The sequence below is a fragment of the Puntigrus tetrazona genome, chromosome 9 (genome assembly GCF_018831695.1).
Source record: "Puntigrus tetrazona isolate hp1 chromosome 9, ASM1883169v1, whole genome shotgun sequence".
Lineage (NCBI taxonomy): Eukaryota > Metazoa > Chordata > Actinopteri > Cypriniformes > Cyprinidae > Puntigrus > Puntigrus tetrazona.
In genome coordinates, this window is record NC_056707.1 from 22,073,050 (window position 1) to 22,094,261 (window position 21,212).

The 21,212-nt window shown below is 35.3% G+C and overlaps 1 protein-coding gene across 1 annotated transcript in view; it reads left to right on the forward strand.

Annotated features, from left to right (window-relative positions):
• Positions 1–16,887, forward strand: part of LOC122351625 (ubiquitin-conjugating enzyme E2 E3) — a 35,042-nt gene extending 18,155 nt beyond the window's left edge. The window contains exons 4-6 of the mRNA XM_043248837.1: positions 10,231–10,363; positions 13,967–14,114; positions 16,101–16,887. Of these exons, the coding sequence (XP_043104772.1) occupies positions 10,231–10,363; positions 13,967–14,114; positions 16,101–16,198 (379 nt within the window). The 3' untranslated portion in view covers positions 16,199–16,887. The remainder of the gene's footprint in view (positions 1–10,230; positions 10,364–13,966; positions 14,115–16,100) is intronic.
• Positions 16,888–21,212: the final 4,325 nt, after the last annotated feature.

The window sequence follows — 21,212 nt, forward strand, 5'->3', positions numbered from 1 at the left end:
ATAAACGGTTACAGTTTACCATTGACACCTATAGTATTTTTTTTGACCTAGTAGGAAAGTCAGTGGCTACCAGAAACTGTTTGGTTACCAACTTTCTTCAAAATACCTACTTTTGTAGGGGTTTTTTTATGCATTCTTTCGGTACCAAATTAAAAGACCCATACCAGATTTTTGTATATATATGTGTACGGTTAACTTGCACCCCACATATGAATAAATCCAGCATCTGATTTTTATAGTTTTATCTCAGTTTTTAAAACAGGCACTGGACTGAAGCTTCTCTGTAATGCTCTTTCTTATCCTCTATGTACATTGAGTGGAGTGGGCATAGCTAGGCTCATTCCATTTCCTGTCTGTCTACGTAGCAGAGGGCAACCCAGCCAGCACGCTGCTTATCTGAGCTGTCAGCCTTCATCAATCTGCTCTGCATCATCATCATCATCATCACAGGCAGATGCAGTGGGCTGACGCTCCCCCTACTGATGTCTCAGCACAGGTTTATTTATACACACAGGCCATATTGACTCAGGGCTTATTTTTGCCATAGTGGCTTTTCATGCTGAGCAGTGAGAGGCGGCGCTCGTCCAGGGGTCCTGTATCAATGCACTTCAGACCGCTGAAATCAATAGGTCCTTCTCCACCAATAGCAAGGATTCCAGGGCACACAACATTGGTATTGGTGCCAACCAAACAACCTGTATACTGGAAGCCTGATTATTGCTGATATATATATATATTTTTTTGGTGTTTTTTAAATAGCACTATAATCAGCATTCATTATATATATATATATATATATATATATATATATATATATATATATATATATATATATATATATATATAAAAACCAAAACAATTTATGTGTGTGTATATTCTAATTTTAGTTATAGGTTGCATTTGCATTTTGATATTTATAGTAGTTTTGTATTTCTGTAAATATTTTATAATTTATATATATACTATATAGATATGTATATATATATATATATATATAGGTAAACTGGCAGTGGGATTTCACAAATTGCAACAAAGTCCTGTATTCTGGGCCAGAACGTATTTTTGTTTTTCTGATTAAATGTTATTCATGTTTCAAAAATCTGCAAACGTATTATGATATTTTCCTGCTTTAATAAGAGTCAAAATCCTACATACAGCACCTTTAATTACTACTAATACATTGCTAATATTCTAGTTACATGCATGCTAAAAAATTACCTTCTTAAGAGACCCTAAAATATAGTTTACATAAAACATTTTTAAATTTATTTTTTAATTCTGAATGGGCTTTAAGAACATTACTAACATGATTGTTACTCCTCTCTGAGAAAATTTTAGTTTATTCCTCTGCCTTCGTACTTGGAATGCTAAAGCTGACAAATTATAAAAGGTATCAATCAATATTGATTATATTTTCCCATTTATGCTCATTATGTTCTTTTCCCTACATTCATTTCCTCTGAGGAGTTTTTCATTTGCTCGCTGATGTAAAACAATGCGTCTACCGGTAAATAACGTATAAACTCAGTCGTAGTCTGAATGAAAGATTGCAACCGCATCTGAAAAGCATCGCTACTTACATTCACAGCTGATTAGATTACAGCACAACCATCAGTGCGCGTTCTGTCTTAGTGAAACACTGAGGGTATCTCATTAATTCATACTGAACAGTTTAGCAAGTACAGTGCTGCATTTCAATAACCTGCTTTAAATCAATGTCTGCAGGAATAGTATTAAAAGAGAATAAGATCTCATGCTTTCTGCTTGATAAATGGACTAGAGCGATATAACACGTGTGTGTGAGAAAGAGAGAGAGAGAGAGTGGTTTGCGCATATATTTGATTTTGCAGGATGTTTGTGATGCGTTTATGTGATTGTGTTACACCTCTTTTGGGAAGCATCTCTCAGATAAGCTCCATCTTTTATCTTTGTTGCTTTTGTCACATTTCTCACTCTACTAGAGCAGAATAATTCTATTACTTTAAGGCGTTTTTTCCAGTGCAGTGCGAATCGAAGGATCTGGTTGGCGTTACGTATTGAAATCGGCCAAATTTAATGTTACCTGAAATAGGAGAAAAATATGCTTCAGTGGCATTTACAGCCATAAAAAAAAGATGGCCTTTCTGAAATCATACACCAAAATGTAAACCATTATTCACAAGGCACGTTTGCATCACGGATTTGCGCAAAACTTGTTTTTAATAATGTTTTATATATGACGTCTGATGTTATGCGACTAAAACAGATTGGTTTTCCTCTTGCGGTAAATCATGGCGATGGATTTTGGCCATATTTAATTGAAGGAGGCATATGCATGTATCTTTTCTAAAGCAGCGCAGAGATCTGCTTCAGAAACGTGCGCAGCGTGTCTTGTACAAACACAAACATTGACTAGAGAGATCAAGTCTGGTGGCCGCATTAAGAGCCGTACTACGACATTAATGGCAGCAGTCATATCAATCAATCATTTTTATCTATATAGCGCTTTTAACAACACAGGTTGCATCAAAGCACTGAACAGTAAATGTATTTATAAATGAACATATAAATGATTCCTTTTTCTCATCGCCTGAAAAGCCACCTCACGTGAGCGTGTAAACTTTTTTGTGATATATAATATATGGGTGTTTTTGCAAAATTGATGCATTTCTATTTGTCATATTTTCAATTCGGATTTAAAATTTTTGCACAATTTGAAGGATAATGGAAACACACCTACTGATAATCTTGCCCTCCAGAATATAGAGGCCCACAAAATGAAAAAGGCAATTATCTTGCATTTCAGATTTTCTTGGTACTCAGTTTATATCTTGCAGTTTAAAACATTTTTTCTTAAATAAAAGTGTCACTTTGTCTTAAGTTTAGGTCTCAAAATTCTGACTTTCTTAAAATGTCTAAATCTGAATTGTAAGATATAAACTCAAAATTCTTCAGAGTTATGTCTTACAATTCAGATTTTTGCTTCCACCATAAAAAATAATTGCAACAATTTTCACAGTTTAGTTTATTGTTTGCGTGTTTATTGTTGCATATCATCTTTTTAAATGTAAAGATTATATACAAGAAAAAAGTTTGAATTCTGAGATGGAAACTCAGAGCTATGAGGAAATCTCTTAATTGTAAGATATAAATGATATAGATGTAAAATAGATGTATTATATAGATGTAAAAAAATGAATTGAGAGATGAAGTTGAAAGTTGCAATGCAATTTTATTCATGGCTGAAACTAGCTTCCATACAAGCCTAATTTGCATGAACGCATATTCAAATTTGCCACACAAGGCTTCACTGATGTCCATCCTGGTGCGATGCATCTTCACCTGGCAAATCTGAATATATGCAAGAGAGATTGATGAAAGAAAAAAAACATCTCTTAAATAAAGTCGTAAATTAAAGTCTGTTCCTCAACATTATCCCTTCATATAGCTCCAGAGGATAGCAAAGGCTTTAAGAAACATCCCACACAATTCCTCAGCAGTGCATTAGCATATGAACAAGCACTTATCCTCCAAAGAGGATCGCGTTTATAACACCATGGATATGAACAGGATATGAAATGAAAATGATGGAGGTGTTGGTGAAATTGGTGTTTATCTGCTAGCAATGTCTATGCTCTTCCTAATGTTTTTATTATTTATTATTATTACTATTATTATTTTATATGTGTATTATTGTATATGTGTATGACTTAGCAGTGAAGTTGTTGTTGTCAGACTCTATGTCCAATGCAAGTCTTGTGTTCTTCTGTCTCCTGTTTGTGCGCTGTCCACACTTTAACGTAATGCCCCAAAGATCATCAGGTCGCGAGGGAGGTCATAAAGAAAGACCACGACCGCAAAGAGGACGCTGATTAGAAGCCTTTTGAGTCATAGCATGACAAATGGTAAACAGTGTGGTTTTGTAGACTTTGTGAGCAAAGAGCGCGAGTCCATTTCACGAACATTATTTTGGGCCTCATTGTTGTTGCTTGTCATTGGAAAAATTGGCAATTTTTGGCTTTTGGTCCATGTATGTTAGCTTTGAGGAGTTCTAAACAACCGTTCAGAAATTATTATTATTTTTTTAAGATGCCTGTGCAGCCGTCATTGTTCAAAAATATTGAAAATACAGTAAAAGCAATTAGCAATGTTGTGAAATATTATTACAAAAATGTGTGTGTGTGTGTATCTTTGGTAACAAAGCTAAATAAAAATGTCACATTTTAAAAAATGACCCTAAACTTATGGTAGTAAGTTAACCTTTTGAAGAAATAACAAAATTATGTCTCAGTTTGCATTGTAGGTGTTAACAAAACATATGTTTGGGCATCTAATCAAAATAATAATTTTGTCCTAGAATAAGACTAACTAGCAAGAGCAAATAGCTGGGGGGTTGAAGGAAAGCCCATTCATATTTTATTAGCTTGATGTATATAGATGAACACTTGATGTAAAATGGAGTTTGCCAATAATATACATATATATTTTTTTTCTCTTTGTATTCATAGCATGCTGATGTTGGCAAGTGACATTGTTCTGTTTGATTCACTTCTCTTTTGCTCTTTGTATGGTAATAAATTGCCCTGAATTTGACATTTTAAGAGCTGAAATTATAGTTATTCATATAATGTCATCATAATTACAGGGCTGACCATGACTTTATTCCAATTGTCAGATAAATAACAGAGTGGGACACTGGCAGGCAGTTGATTATAGTTGTGTATGCCAGCAGGAGAGGAGGAACCGGGGGGTTGATAGCTGAAAGAGAAAGTATAAAGCCCAGCCCCAGAGGTTAGCGCATTAATTGTGGCCAATTTTAAAATCAGCATCAGGTCATTGACTCCGCTGCTGAATATTACCTGACATTTCTGTGTGTGTTCACTGGGAAATTTAATGTTGAGCGGCAGCTGATTTATTACGGCATGTAAAGCGAGTGTGGTTTTATTAATGATCTGTTTTAATTGCAGACATAATTCCGCTGTGCCCTAAAGTGTGAGAGCATATATTTAAATGGATGTTTGCAAACTGAAATGCATCATATGGTAATTTAGGGGTATAAAGAGGGTTGTTTTTGTTGCTGCTTTAAAATTGATTGATTGATTTGTGGAGGCTTAGCGGTGCAAAGACATGTTAGATTGTCCTATTTGTTGACATTATTGTTATAGCACACGTATATATATCTGGTAGATCACCTAATAATAATAATAATAATATTAAGAAGAAGGATGAAATGAACGTTATACTTTTGGTAATGGAAGCAGAACCATATACATATATATATATATATATATATATATATTAGTGCTGTCAAATTATTAATCATGATTAATCACATTTAAAATATATTTTCTTTTGTTGTTTTTACATAATATATGCATGTAGAATATGTATATATTTTAAAAAACATATTTTTCTTAAATATGTGCATGCATGTGTTTGTATTTATATAAACATAATAAATAAACTTATTGTTTAAATAAATTTAATTTGTTTAAATAAACTTATTGTTATTGTATATGTGTTAATTACGATTAATCATTTGACAGCACATATATATATATATATATATATATATATATATATATATATATATATATATATATATATATATATAGTTTAATTATTTAGCTACTTGCTTATTAGCATGCCTAATGACATTTTGGCTGTTTATTAGTATTCATAAAGCACATGTTGTATATGCAAAATCCTACCAAATACCTAAACGTAGCAACTACTTTAAGGAGGAGTTTAAGGGGCGAAAGTAGTAGTTAAGATTTTTTTATAAACAATATAAATTAGATCATAATATAATGTGTGGCAATTTTCTTACAGGAAAATACAGGAACCATTTAACTCTGGTTTCTTATGTTTGAGTGTACGCAGGCAGGACTTTTTCATATAATACCCATATGCGTTGTGACTCCATTCTACAGTGTTTGCTTGCCCTCACCTTTTTTCTGGGTTATCTGAAATGATGGATGGAGATTGATAAATGGTATACGTTTACGCTTAGGTTAACTTAATTAGCTTCGCAGGACTATCTTGTGTGTAATCCGCTACACCCGGAGCTCTCCACAGACAAGCCGATAGACTGGTGAGCCAGCAGGCTTCCATTCCCCAGCCACAGCGGTAGCTTAATATCATAAAGGCTTGCTCCTTTCAAAAGAGTGTGTAAGAATTTGAGCGGAAGCTTGTTTTGTTAAATGGTAGGAGTTTGCTCTGAAGCGTTAAAGGATAACAAGTCCTTGCTTGGTCATTAAAGCAGTCTCTGCAGAGAGAAATGTGTGCTACAGGAAGTGGGCGAACTGCAAACACATTTGAGGTGATTATAGTGTGTGTGCGCCTCAAGGGAGCGCTGGATTACACAATACCCGAGCCCAGAGCCCGTCGCAGCGGTGGCAGAGCTGCCTACCAGAGGGCCGCTGGATTATTGAGGTCGCCCCTGTTTTTCAACAGGATTACCGCCTGAAATTCACTGCTAACACACTTTCCGGGTTATATAACATTGACACAGGGTATTTGTTGTAATTGCATCATAAATGTGGGTATTATCGTAGGTAGACCCCCTCCGTGCCTGCTTAAGGTTTCCCTGAAACCCCTGCAAATACAGTTATAGTCTGCCGAAAAAGGGAATTTCCAGATTGAATCTGAGAAAAGCTTGACTTCAGTTAGTTTCAATTTATTATCATTATAATATACATTTTATTAAATGTAGAGAATGGCATTTAATTGTGCAGGGCCCCTATTAAAAAAAAAAGAAAAAGTTCAAATACAAAACCGGGTGCAACTCTATGGGTTTTACATGGTGGAAAAAAAAGAAAAAAATGGGGGGAAAAATAAATAAATATGTGTGTATATGTATGTATATGTGTATATATGTTTGTGTATGTGTGTGTATATATATATATATATATATATATATATATATATATATATATATATATATATATATATATATATATATATATATATATATATATATATACACACACACACACATATATATATATATGTGGATATATATAGATATAGATATATATATATATATATATATATATATATATAGATATAGATTTAATTATAAATCACCACCCTTTTGACTTTCAATAGAGTTGCAGGGTTTCGTAATTTCACATTTTATTTACTTATTTTTTTTGCACATCCTATTAAGATTTTCTCATTAAATGTAACTTTTGTCATTTGTTATTATTTTCTTGTTCTGTTTTTTATTTTACTCTATTATTTCTGTGCATATCTGATCCTTGTACAAATCTCTTGTATTTTCTGGAAACCATGTGGAGGTGATTGTGCGTTTCCGAGAAGCATGTGTCGGCCCTGGTCTCAACAAACACGATTGTCCACTTGATTGCCAAGAATTCATTAGAGTCTAGAGGACTCGTTCGGCTATTAACAGTGGCTTTTTTTCAATCGTTTGCCACTGTTACGTTCCTGTTAAGAGTTTGCTAAATCTGTTACGAGTGGCTCTTCAACGTCAACATAATTGCTTCACATCTTCACAGTCCAGCAACAAGAGCGCAGGCAGACACTTTAGCATGGTCGGTAATACACAGAGCCACATTAGCAGCGGCTGCTCATTACTGTGATGCGTCTGTGCATCCACCATATTGAAGAGGTCACGATCAACCTGTAAACACATGACAAATGCAGCAGCACATGATTTGGCCAATTTGCATATTGTAGATTTTGGGAAGTGACTTGAAACACCCACTGTTAGTGGTCTCTTATAAAGCACTGCAAATTAGTTTCAATGCTTCGTTTAATAGGTTCACAGTTGAATTTATTTCTGAAAAGAAGCATGCATGCTACTATTCAAATTAGTTTTTCTTTTTTTTTCAAGTCTCTTATGCGCACCAAGTCTGCAAGTATCAGATATGCATGTGTACTTTCCTAAGAATGTTATGTTTATATATGAAATCTATGTATAAAAGCATATTATATGATCAAAAAACGTATTTTGGATCGTTGCCCAGCACTAAATATCAATGCATTTTAAAATCACAATTAATAACACGCCTTCAGCTTCTGTTTATGGGTCAGATGAACTTAAAACCAGCCCGACTGAACAGGGTTTCTCGAAGACGTTTAGTCGACTAGTCGATTTTGAAATGAAGTAGTTTTCCACACCCTTATGATGAGGTTGCACACTTCCTTTTGAATTGAGTTGCTCTGTGGTAACACTGAGAAGCCCTGACAGCACCGGGGCGAAGCGTTACGCTGGCTCACCTCGCTTTACTAAAAACACCCCGCTGAAGGCCTGTCAGATTGATGTTCGGAAAAGATTTTTCTATTTCCCTCATTTTTCCCCCCTCGTAAGCCACGGTTATACGATTCGCTTTGACGTGAGCTAAAGCCTCTCTAAATGTCATGTGTTGATTTTATGGCGATAAGCGATGGCCAAAGACAACCCCGCATGTTGTTGTGCTGTTAAATGATCTATGTAGCAGGTTGCTCTTGCTAAATCTGCCATTTATTGCTCTCGACTGTATTCAAAACGGGTTTTTTTTTTTTTTTTTTTTCCCATCTTCGCTGCTGGGCGAGAGGCAGTCCAATAGTCCCGGATAATTTATCAAAGAATTAAGTAAGCTACATGGCGGCAATGAATTGTTCTATTACTCTTCACGCCGTCCGCTCCTATTATCTTTCCGCTTTGCTGTAATCCTGCCTATTTTTGGCCCTCTACTTTATGCCGAGTTGAGTTTGACAGCTGTCTAAAGCACGAGTGGGTATCCAGCGTGTAGGCTGGTGACTCGCTGGCAGAGACGAGCGTTTCATCACATGCTAATTGAGCAATAGATGCCGACGATAAGTGCCTGCTTACGACTGCGGCTGCTACATTCACCTGTCTCCTCCATTAGAGGCTGGGCTCTCTCGCTTCTACACCAGCACAGAATCACAGGAGTGGGCCCTCATTTTTTTCTTCATTGCCCTTGTTTTCCTCCATTAGCCGTGTTTGCGTTCTTGTCTCAATCTGTCCTTCTCTGTGACCTGCGTTGCAGATGTTTAGCTTGCTCTTAGGGTACAAAGTAATTTGATCCAATTTCAACTCAATTCTGAAGCGCTTTCACTATCATGTAAATGTATATGTACAATGAATTGCTCATGAATAATGATTTTATGTTTGTAGGTTTGTTTTTTACTAGAGCTGTCAAAAGATTAATCGCCATTGATCGCATCGAAAAGAAAAGTTTTTATTTACATAATGCATGCATGTGTGCTGTGTATATTTAATGTGTATATATAAATACATATATATATATATATATATATAATTATATAAATATAAAGAAATATATATATATATATATATATATATATATATATATTCTTTATATTTTTATAATTTATATTCTACATATATTAGTAAAACAGCAATATTGTGAAATATTGTTAGTCTAAAACAAGCTTATTGTAATGAATTGTGAAACATTATGTGACACAAAAGATGCTTAGTAATTATTATTATTATTATTATTATTATTATTTATTATTATTATTATCATTCATGTATTTTTGATTCAAATAAATGCAACCTTTTTGAGCATTTCATTCAAAAATATTAGAAAAAATCCCAAACCTTTTACTGGTACTGTATGTTCTTTGTGACCTGTGTGTAAAATTAGTTCAGTGACATGTTACTTTATTAATATTTTTTTGTTTAACTTATTTATACTGATATTTTATTAGTATTGTTCATTGCCGCATTAGAGTGACTCTGTATTTGTCATTGTTAATTAGCATGTCTTGGTTTCTTTGACTGTGAGCAGGAATGATCAATTTGTGAGAGTCACATTGTGTCCTGTCATTGTGATCCATGTGTAAATATATTCGTGCCACCTCAGTTCTGCTTTAAAAAGGGTTATTTATCATGCACTGAGACGAGGGTCTCTTATATTTAGACATATATACTATATGAAATGTTGATGGACAGAATTAATTGCATTGAAAATCTTATGTAATTTATTTTATTTTCCATTTTGATATTATTTTATTTTATCCATAATAATTTTACATTGTAATATACATAAATAAGCAGAAATTAAACCAAATCAAACCTTGTAGTAGTAGTAGTAGTAGTAGAACACTGTTTTCTCAATTCAGTGAAAATTAATTAAAACACACATTGTTCATTATAGTATATGTTTCAACCAATGCTAGTATTTTCACATTGGGCGAATATTGGCCATTATTTTTGTCTCTTGGCTTATGTGTGCATTTATTTATTTTTTTCAGTGCGGGACCCAAGGGCGACAACATCTATGAGTGGAGATCTACCATTCTGGGCCCTCCAGGTTCAGTCTATGAGGGAGGCGTGTTCTTTCTGGACATCACCTTCTCTTCCGATTACCCCTTCAAGCCACCAAAGGTACAGTATAGGACAACATCTTTCCTTTTTAAAGGGGGATGCTTATTCCTGCTTCTAGAGATCTGCCTTCCTACTTCTGTTACTTAAAGCTCTAATCAAAGAGCTTGAAAATTACAGGCAGGTGTACCAGTATGGACATTTGGAGCTAAACTCTTAAAGCTCTGTTTCAAAATCTAGTGAGCGGCCATGCTTTTTTTTTTTAGTGCCTAGGCTTCTGCATTCTAAGGGAGAATTCTGACAGACGCAGCAGCTTATAAGTGAATGACAAAATGAAATACTTATGAATGCCTTAGAACTTGGCCAGAAGAAGGCGTCTTAGAAGGCAGCGCGATCATGCTTTCATGCTCATTACATTTCGCGACGGGGTCTCAATATAAATGCAAAATCAAATGCATTGGAACGTATTTGGAAGCACTTCAGACTCGATACATCAAAGCTGTTCTTGAATATGGAGCAGAACATAAAACAGCTTTATCAGCCATTTGATGCTATTCTTCAGAATAGGAGTTTATTAATCAAAGTCCTATGGTATTTCTTACCTGTATGAAAGTAAATGATCATTTAAGCATTATACTGTGTAATCTGAACGTTATTTACCATCTTACTATGCATTCCACTGATTTTAATTCTACATCAACCTTTTTTGGATATTTACATTTTTTTTTGTCGCATGTCCATATGGCACAATGGTTAAAATATTTTCCCAAGCACGCAAACAAACAAAAACACATTGGAATTTACTGAAAATATAATTTTTATTATTACGTCCTGCATGCATTTCTGCAAAAAGCTGATTTAAATGTGATAATTATATGAGACAAATATACATAGTCATAAAATAATCCACATTTTTGAAATGTCATTTTATTCAGGATTTAAAGGGAAAAATAATTCTAGGTCACCAGTCTTGCGACTCTTTTACACAGATTCGATTTCAATATGTAGAACACAGCTTTTCAATAAAAATACGTCTGCTAATATAATTTGTAACGGAGAAACGGCTATTAAGCTGTTATAGTAAAATACAAAATACAAGTAGACTCTTGAACTCTCATGTGCATGTGCGCTTTGCTATTATTAGACTGTAGACGGTCACAAAGAGCAGTGGCCTTTAATTAAGATGTATTAGCTCTACCAAGGACACTCGGAAACGGATCATTCAGAACAGGTATTGACCTCTGTTAAAATACCTCAAGGATAATGCGAAGCTGAACGATTATGTTTGTCTGTTTTGCTGCATAAATGAACGTACTCCTTCGAGTTCTGGCTATTTCCAGCGTGAAGCAATTAGCGAGATGCCGACAGGCAGAGATGTGGTTTAGGGAAGCTGGTTTACTACGGCTCCAGCTATAAAGGTGAAAGAGTCAACCACGGCATTTCGGATTAATTAGTATCCGAATCTCCTTCCTCAGCATGTTTGGGAATTTGCGCCGCTCCGAGTGGCTCTCCCGCCTCGGTCTGGCCCTCGTCTCGATCGTCGGCGGCATCTGTAAACAACAAGTTTATATAAAGCTCATGGGCTGGAGGGGGCTCTTTGTTCAGATCAAGCCACTGCAAAGCTCTAATCCACTAATTATAAACAGGATTCATCCTCTGCGGTGGATGCCGGGCAGAGCTGGCGGCCCGCACCCCCTCGTTCTTTTGTCACCAGATGAAACGCAGGGCAACTTGGGGGCCGATCTCGCCTACGTTCGTTTGGGCCAGTGCTCTGTGAAGTAGGCTTGGTTTGTGGTCCGCTAATCTGTGCTTTTGTGAATGAGTCTGTCTGTGTTTAGGAGCAGAGCGGACAAGACACAGAGAAACAGGCGTTTCATCCTAAAAGTCTATCTAGAAATAAGAGTATCGATTAACTCAAGCTGTAAAATGCATTGGCTTGTTTGCAGAGCAGTTTGTTTTGGGCATAATGTGCATTTAAAAAGCTCTTTTTCCTCTTTTTCTTTTTCTTTTCTTCATTTCATTTCTTCTCTCTGTCTCTCTGTCTCTCTGTCTCTCTCTCTCTCTCTCTCTCTCTCTCTCTCTCTCTCTGTCTCTGTCTCTGTCTCTCTCTCTCTCTCTCTCTCTCTCTCTCTCTCTCTCTCTCTCTCTCTCTCTCTCTCTCTCTCTCTCTCTCTCTCTCTCTCTCTCTCTCTCTCTCTCTCTCTCTCTCTCTCTCTCTCTCTCTCTCTCTCTCTCTCTCTCTCTCTCTCTCTCTCTCTCTCTCTGTGTGTGTGTTAGACACTCTGAAACCCTACCTGGCTGTCTGCTGCCTACACAGATGCATTTGTTACTGAGCTAATGATGATATCAAAGGATGATAATTCAGTAAAGATCTGATTATGGCTTTGATTAACACTTAAATGAATTCAACTATCAACAAGTTCACTTGCTGCCATTTGTATCTGAACTATTGGGCAATTTATACAACATCGCTTTCAACACAAAAAGAAATGGTTTTGTACCACAGCAGTGTTTTCAGGTTTTTTAAACGTTTTTAAAATGCATTTCAAAATCTACCTACCTTTCTATATACTTTTTAATGTTATATGTACTTTAATTTGTTTAAATATTTTATAATTGTATTTAAATATTTAAGAAAATATTTTGATATTCAGTTATATTTTTATTTTTAAGTGTTTTTGTTGCATTAAATATACTTCAAATTATATATATATATATATATATATATATATATATATATATATATATATATATATATATATATATATATATATATATATATATGAATATATATTTTTATGATATTAGTTTAGGATAATAAATATCCTAGAAGTATTTTATTTTTCAGATATGCAAAGCATTTCTCTTTATTGTTAGCTTACATTTTACTAAAAAAGCCAACTTTAAGCAGTTTTTGCATTGCTAGTGTCACTTGTGATGTCTTTACATACTATATAATCAGGTTTTTCTCACTTTCCCTCCGTAGGGGGCATATGTCATGAACTCTTATCTTGTTTTTTTTTTTTTTCCCAGCATTGGCCATGAAGCCTCAAACAGGCCTGCCCGTGTAATGCTGGCTGTGTTTTTGGGCTCCAAGACCACCGTGTTCATACAATACCCGCATTGTGCCAGGCAGGCAGGGTTATTTTGGTCTCTCGGTTTATGCTGCATCATGTGACGGACGTCTTAGTAGCTGCTGCAGGGGGCAGAGTGAGATGCAGTCAACAAACAAGAAGCACTCTTTATGTACTAAGGGAGCAGACTAATGCATGACCCGGTCTATCCCTTGACCCTTATCCGGCAGACTCGGCCCTCCCACAATACTGCAGTCAGCGGCAACCTGTTGGTATTGTAAGCCGGGGCCAGAAGTCGTCAATACTCCAGATAAGGGCTACTGACACACAGTTGAGAAGCTGGGTCGGGTTAAGCTTGCTTGGCGCTCTTTTCTCACTGGATCGATAGCTTTCAGGATTCAGCCCTGGTTTCTGAGAGAGCCGTTAATGAGAGTGAAAGCTGCCATCCAGCTCTCAAAAGCCCCGTCTATAATGAAAGCCCTGTTAAAACACATCCAGAGTATTAAAGAGTGGTTCTGGACTGCTGATCTAACATCATCCCTTTTTAGATGGACTTGTTTTGTGATGGTTTTGGTTTCCTCCTCCTGTGCAGGTCACGTTCCGCACGAGGATCTATCACTGCAACATCAACAGTCAGGGTGTGATCTGCCTGGACATCCTGAAGGATAACTGGAGCCCAGCTCTGACCATCTCGAAGGTCCTGCTTTCCATCTGCTCTCTGCTGACAGACTGCAATCCAGGTGAGCACAGCAATTCAAGGCTGATAAAAGAAAAAAAAAAAGCTAGCTATCAGAGGACAATGATGAAACGTGCATTTTAAAGTGATAGTTCATCCAAAAATGTAAATTCTGTCACCACCGAAGCGATTTTCTGCGCTTAATGAAAAACAGAGATACTCCCGGTACACAAGGTGGCGCTGCGCAACTTTGTATGCTTCTGCCACTCGCTTGTCACACAATGGAAAAAAGGAAGCCAAAAGACACGTTTGACAGAACCATTCATACCAACGAGACCAGCAGCTCTACATTCATCTTGCCTTGGTGAAACAAAAAGTGGCAATCTCATTGGTCGGCCGATCTTTACCGTGTCGCGTCAAACCCAAAGAAAAACAAGACAGATGCGTTTCAGTGACTTTTTTTTTTTTTTATTCCTGGCAGAAACAAAAAACAGCTTTGCAAGATTTAAACTCAGTTCTAACAAAATGTCAGAATTGCCCGACGTTAAGTCAGTTAAACAAAAAACCTTGTGAGGAAACAAGTATAAATTTGCTCAAGTATATATGACCTTTTTCTCAGAACTGCTAACTTTTAATCAGAACGAATTTTAGGTAGAATTTTTTTCAGGTTCTCATGGGTCTAAAAATGCTAAATAATCCATGCAAATATTAGCGAATGAAGCCTGGTGGTTTTGTGTACATACAATTGAACTTCATCTTAGGTCAAACTTAATATTATGAGTACTTAATGGAATGACGACACAATTGTCATTTTTGGGTGAACTATCTCTTAAGTCTGGTCCTTCTATGCAGAAAAGGACAACCAATGAACATCGTAGATGCTTTTTGTCACAACCCCCTGTAGTACCCATGAAGCTATTGTAATCAGAAGCATTGAGGAAAAAATATATAAATGTCATTTTCTTATTTATTGTTTATTTCCATGTTCATGCTATCGATTCATGTCTTCACCTGTTGCTTGATTGCATAACTCAAGTACACTAAAAGGTCTCAACCCTGACATCTGAAAGACTACACCCACCGGATGGAAATCATTTAACTAGATGATAATTCTGACCGTGTGGATTTTCCTGCTTATTTGTGCTTTCGATGCTCTATTTATTTAACTGAATGCCCTAAGGCAGGGGTGTCTGATCTTGTTCCTGGAGAGACACCTTCCTGCAGAGTTCAGCTCCAGCCTGCTCTAACACACCTACCTGGATGTTTCTATGAATCTTAAAAAATCTTGATCAGCTGGTTCAGGCGTGTTAAATTGTAATTAAATTTAAACTCTGCAGGAAGATCAGAAACAGACAGTGATAGAAAAGAAAAGAAATGTACAAATAAAAATGAAAAAAAATTGATGCCTATTATGCCAGCATGTTGTTTAGTTTCTTGACCCTAAAATGAAATAAAAATATGGTAAATTCTTTCATTAAATTGTTCTAAATTCATTTGCTATTTGAAACTATTTTAAATAATTGTATTTTTTTTCTCTTAATTTAAAAGACTTGAAAATGTTGCTTTGGTCATTAAGTGCAAGAAGTTAAGTTGAAGCACTAAAGTAAAAACAAAATGATATTAAACGCTGCCAATACATTTTAAGAAAATGCATTCATTGAATCCAGAAAAGACTGTTGGTATTCACGCGACGTTAAACCTGAGAGCTTGGTGTGGCATGTTTCTTGTCAGGCGTTGTGGTGCTCATTTTGTCGCCAGTACGGAAGCCCAGACCTTTCGGAAGAGGCCTAGAGTTTTGAATCCTGTAAAGCCGTCACGGTGTTTGCCTCTCAAACATCTCTGACATTGTTGTGTCAGCTGAGTCAGCACATGACAGATGTGTCTGTTCAATCTCTCTCATTTACTCCCTTCCCACTGCTCTGTCTCTCTCTCAGCTCAGGCCTGTCTGCGTCTTTCATGTGTTCTCGCTGACTCCCGGGTATAAGAATGTCTCACTTTTTTCCTTTCCGTTTCTCTTTTTTTTTTTTTTCCCTCCCGCTCCGTCTCTCAGCGGATCCTCTGGTGGGAAGCATAGCTACTCAGTACCTGACCAACAGAGCAGAGCATGACAGGATAGCTCGACAGTGGACCAAGAGATACGCCACATAGACGGGGCCCGCTCGCCCTCCCATCCACCCGTGCACCGCCCCTTCTTCCCGGCTTCCCTTTGTCCGACCCCCTCCTTCTCCAGCGCCGCCCCAGTTCCCCATCACGCACCCCCGCAGGAGTGTAAAGATCCAGGAGAGGCAACTTTACAAACGTGCAACAAATCTTTATAGCCTTTACAATACGGACTTCTGTGTATATGTCATACTGATTCTACCCCGTGTTTTTACCCGATACGGACTGGGAGCGCAGACAGGACCCGCCAAGGTGTAAAGGCTGCCGGAGTAGAATTTTGTAGCTGTAGATTTAGTTCTGTTTAAAAGCCTACTTGCAAGTCTTGCTTCTTTGGGATATAAAAAAAAAATGTATTTTGTGATGTAATAAGGAAAATGTTCCTAAAGTCAACCAAATATTATGGTGCATTTTAGCCTAATTCATTATCTGTATGAAGTCAAAGAAAAAACGACAAAAAAAGATGAAAAAAAAAAAAGAAAAACAAGCTGTAGATTATTAGAAATGATGTCATTTATATGAGACCCACACTCATTTCCAGTTCTGTGGTACATGCTGTTGTGAATCTGTTATACCTTTGTCAGTTTGTAAAGAAGCGATCTCATTGAACGTTTTGTAGCTCAGCTGAAATGAGCAACCACTGTAACATCCCCTCCAACACAATAAAAAAAGAAACTGTCCCCCGGGTGAGGCGTTTGTGTGTGTGTGTGTGTGTGCTGTTTTCTCAGGTGATGTCTGCCGCGCTCTTTACAAGCGCCTTAAGATCTGGTCTTATCACACGACGGGCTTGGTAATACGCGTTTTGATCGCTTTAGCAAGGAATCAATGCAACAAATGGGTCAAAAGTGAGGGCATTTACAATGCTGCAGAAGATTTCGAACTTTCATTAAATAATCTTGAGAAAGAAAAAAGCAAAACACGAAAAATCATGGCTTCCACAAAAATATGAAGCAGGACAACAACGAAGCTAAGAAGAAATGTTCAAAAACTTGATGTTTTTTTTTTTTTTTTTTACCTTTTCACCCTAATATGAATGCATCTTATTTATTATTTTAAACCCTATTACAAAATCCACAGCTTTACATATACCTAAAAAAAAAAAAAAAAAAAAAATAATATATATATATATATATATATATATATATATATATATATATATTTTTTTTTTTTTTTATAAGCTATATGTACAGCTGTGGAACTTCTTATTTATTTTTGTAGGTAATTTCAGAAAAAAAATATATATATATATATATATATATATATATATATATATATATATATATATATATATATATATATATATATATATATATATATAAACATAACATCAATTTTATTACTAGAAGCAGTAGTAGTTGTATTTTTAAGTTGTATATTTTTATACACTTTCTTCGTGCTTTCACACATGCTTTTAACTGCACTTGCAACATATCTACTGTAACATAATGAAATTCTTGCAGTTTGCATGTTGCTTGCAAAGCATTTCATCAGAATATATGGCTCTTTTTAAATGGCCAACAAAAGAGAAACAGGCTTGTTGCCAGCGTAATCATGCAGCCGAAACTGACCAGCAAACTAACATGTACGACTGACACGAGCAGCCGTCAATCAAAACCCGCCTATTTAAGAACGCTCGCTGTTGGTTTAGGGTCATTTTAGGCCACAGCACTGACTTGTGGACTCTCTAACTCCACAGACATTCATTAGCACAGTTATGTCATTTTTGGCATCCATGAAGGGTCACTCGGTCTCCTGTGCACATCTCACATTCATATTGGCTCTGCCTTCTGGATGTTTCTATAGTCAGAGTGAGATGAGATGTTTTAGGGTCGCTCCCAAAAGAACATTGGTGACGGGTCTGTTTCGCTGTGGTTGAAGTGAGATTCATCCTGACCTGTGTTGATAGTGTCAGATTTACACCCGTGAGGGCAGGGGAATGTCAACTGCTGCCTGACCCAACTTGAATGTCTGCAGCCCCCTGGTGTCACCTTTCTTAATCACACTTAGCTGGGAGGGAGATGGAGATTGATCTCTCCTGTTCTGTAGGGAATGATTATTTTATTGGTTGTCAATTGTCAGTTTCTCGTCTGCTTTATGCTATGTGATTCGTTTTATTTTAGTCCCAGTGGAATCTAAAAATGGCACAAAAAAATTTGTGTACTATATATATATATATATATATATATATATTAAAATATATATAATTATAAATATATATATATATATATATATATATATATATATATATATATATATATAATTATTTATAATTATTTATAAAAATGTATAATTATTTTATTTTTTTGTAACCAATGCTTCTATTATTTGTTGTTGTTTTTTTTGCAAGGAAAACATCACGTTACGTCAATATTTTTAAAATATTATTTGGCACAAAAAATATATAACACATGTAGTAATAATAATAGGTAATACCAATACTAATAATTATCCTATAATTCTCTTTTTAAGTATTCATTTAGTAACAAATGCTTCTTTTTATTTTGTGTTTTTATATTTAGCTAGGAAAATGTACCATGGTTATCACACATTATTGTTTAGAAGAGGTTATTTGACACAAAAATTAAATGCATAAATAATGTAGTAGTAGTAGTAATGATAATATGAAATAATGATGTATACTACTACTACTACTACTAATAATAATAATAATGATAATAAAACTTTATTTTTATAACCAATGCTTCTTTTGTTTTTTTTAAGCAATGAAAATATATTATGGTTATCACATAGTATTTGCCACAAACAATACATAAATAATACATAAATGCTGCTACTACTACTACTACTACTAATATTCTTAATAATAACTAATAATACATACTAACAACAATTTTATTTTTAAAACAAAAGTTTCTTTATTTTTTTTTATTGTTTTTTGTAACGTAACAACTAATACATTTAGTAGTAGTAGTAACAATAATAATAAATAATAATACATTTCTTTTATTTTATTAGTTTGGTTTAGTTTACCAATGAGCTGGATTGAATGTTAGTTTTGATGACTTTTGAAATTCAAATATATATAAATAAATAAGCATAATGTTTAGTATGAATTAAATTGATCTGCAATAGTTTGCGTTAATGAAAGCGCTTTTGGAGACAGAAATGAATCTCGGCCACATGAGGGAGACAAACCATAGCCTCCCTTCTCCTCTCGCTGCCTCCTTTGTTTGGAAATGGATATTATTTGAGATTTTCAGCTATTTGCCTTTTGATTATTTATTCATTTGGCTGAGCCCGTCAGGGAGGGCTCTCATTAAATGACAAATGAGAAATAACACGGTAAGGAAAAGATGATTCTCCTGTCCGTGAGGGACGAGAGGGGAGGAATACTGATCAAGCCATCGTAAACGCAGCTCGGTCAGTAATGAGAGGACGCTCAGGGCTGAGAGGTTTCTCTGTTGAAGATCTCACCTCGCTTCATCTACTACTTTGGCCTTGAGGTGCTGTGGTTGAGGGTTTTAAGTGTGTTTTCTTACAACGATGGTTTCTGTGTGACATTATTGATGGTTTGAAGGTAGATCTATCTCTGTAGTTCTCAGATGTGTCCTGTAGTTTATCAAAGCATGGATCCGCTGGAGGATATGTTAGTGACACAAAACTGCCTCGTCACAGATGCTCACAAGTGCCTTATTGATTTTTATAAAACAATGAAAATAGAACGGAGGAGAATAAGACACAACTTTTCAATAATTTTAACGTTTATTGGCAACCCCTCACCAGTAGCTTTAGTTAAAATTAATGCCTTAGGCATCATGGATGAAAAAGTAACAACTTTTTACAACTTATGAATAGAGGTTAAAGGTCATTTAGCAATTTTTTAGAATTAACTTTATCATGTCTTATATGTTAACATGAATGTGTTAATTAACATAAACTAACAATGATAAATATATTTGACACCAATTATAACTGTAATTTTAATACTAATATTAATACAAATCATCATGTTTATGCGAGTTCATAAACATGATTAACAAAAACCAAGATTGTTCATTTTTAATTCATTTTTTACTTTAACATATTTAATATTAACTTTGTGTTGTTATTAAATGAAAAATTATGAATTTTAGAATAATAATAATATGAATTTTAGAATAATAATAATAATTATTAAAGTAAATATTTATGTTAATGTATTATTGATGTTGTTACTAATAATTCACTAGTATTATTATTATTTAATTGGTTGAATCTGTTCATTATTGTTAATAATTATTGTTAATAAATGTTAATTTTAGTTCATACTGAATGCATTAACTATATAAAGTATTATTTAATTATTATTTCACTGATATAATATTCTTTATTATAACAATATTACATATTGTTTTTATGTATTTGTTGATACAAAAATTAGTGTATTATTAATACATATTTTTTTATTATTATTAATATGATCATAATAAGTTCTTCCACTACACAGTGACTTGATTCCTAAATGTTCAGTCACATGTGCCTTTACAGCTATTTGATGATGCTGTATGGCTCATCCAATCAGAACAGATTCTGCTTTATAAGAAGGGTTAACATGCTTTAAGCTGATTTTCTTAAGCTATCATTACATTCTCATAAGCAGTGTTCTGCCTATTAACCCCTGTTTGGCCGTGTTGGTTAATACCTGAGAGACAAAGGAAGGGGTGGAGGCGTTGAGTTCAAGTGTGTCGTAGCGTGTGAACTCCAGCCGTCACAGGCCTCTTGAGCGCAGTTACAAGTGGACAACACAAAGACGTGATTGAGATGAAGTGAGCCGTGGATTAGTATGGGCGCTGCTAAATGCCCTCATCCTGACTGACAATAGAGGCCCTCTGACGGGGGCCCGTCGGCCGAGACCAGACCGCCTCCTCTTTTGTTTTTCAAGGACCCCGTGTGTTTGCCTCCATCAAACCACACAGCGATCGCGCCGTAAAGCGTGTCCAAATGAGGCTGGATGTGAGTCGGTGTTAATCAGAGTCGGTTTGTTGGGTTTTCATTAAGCAGATGG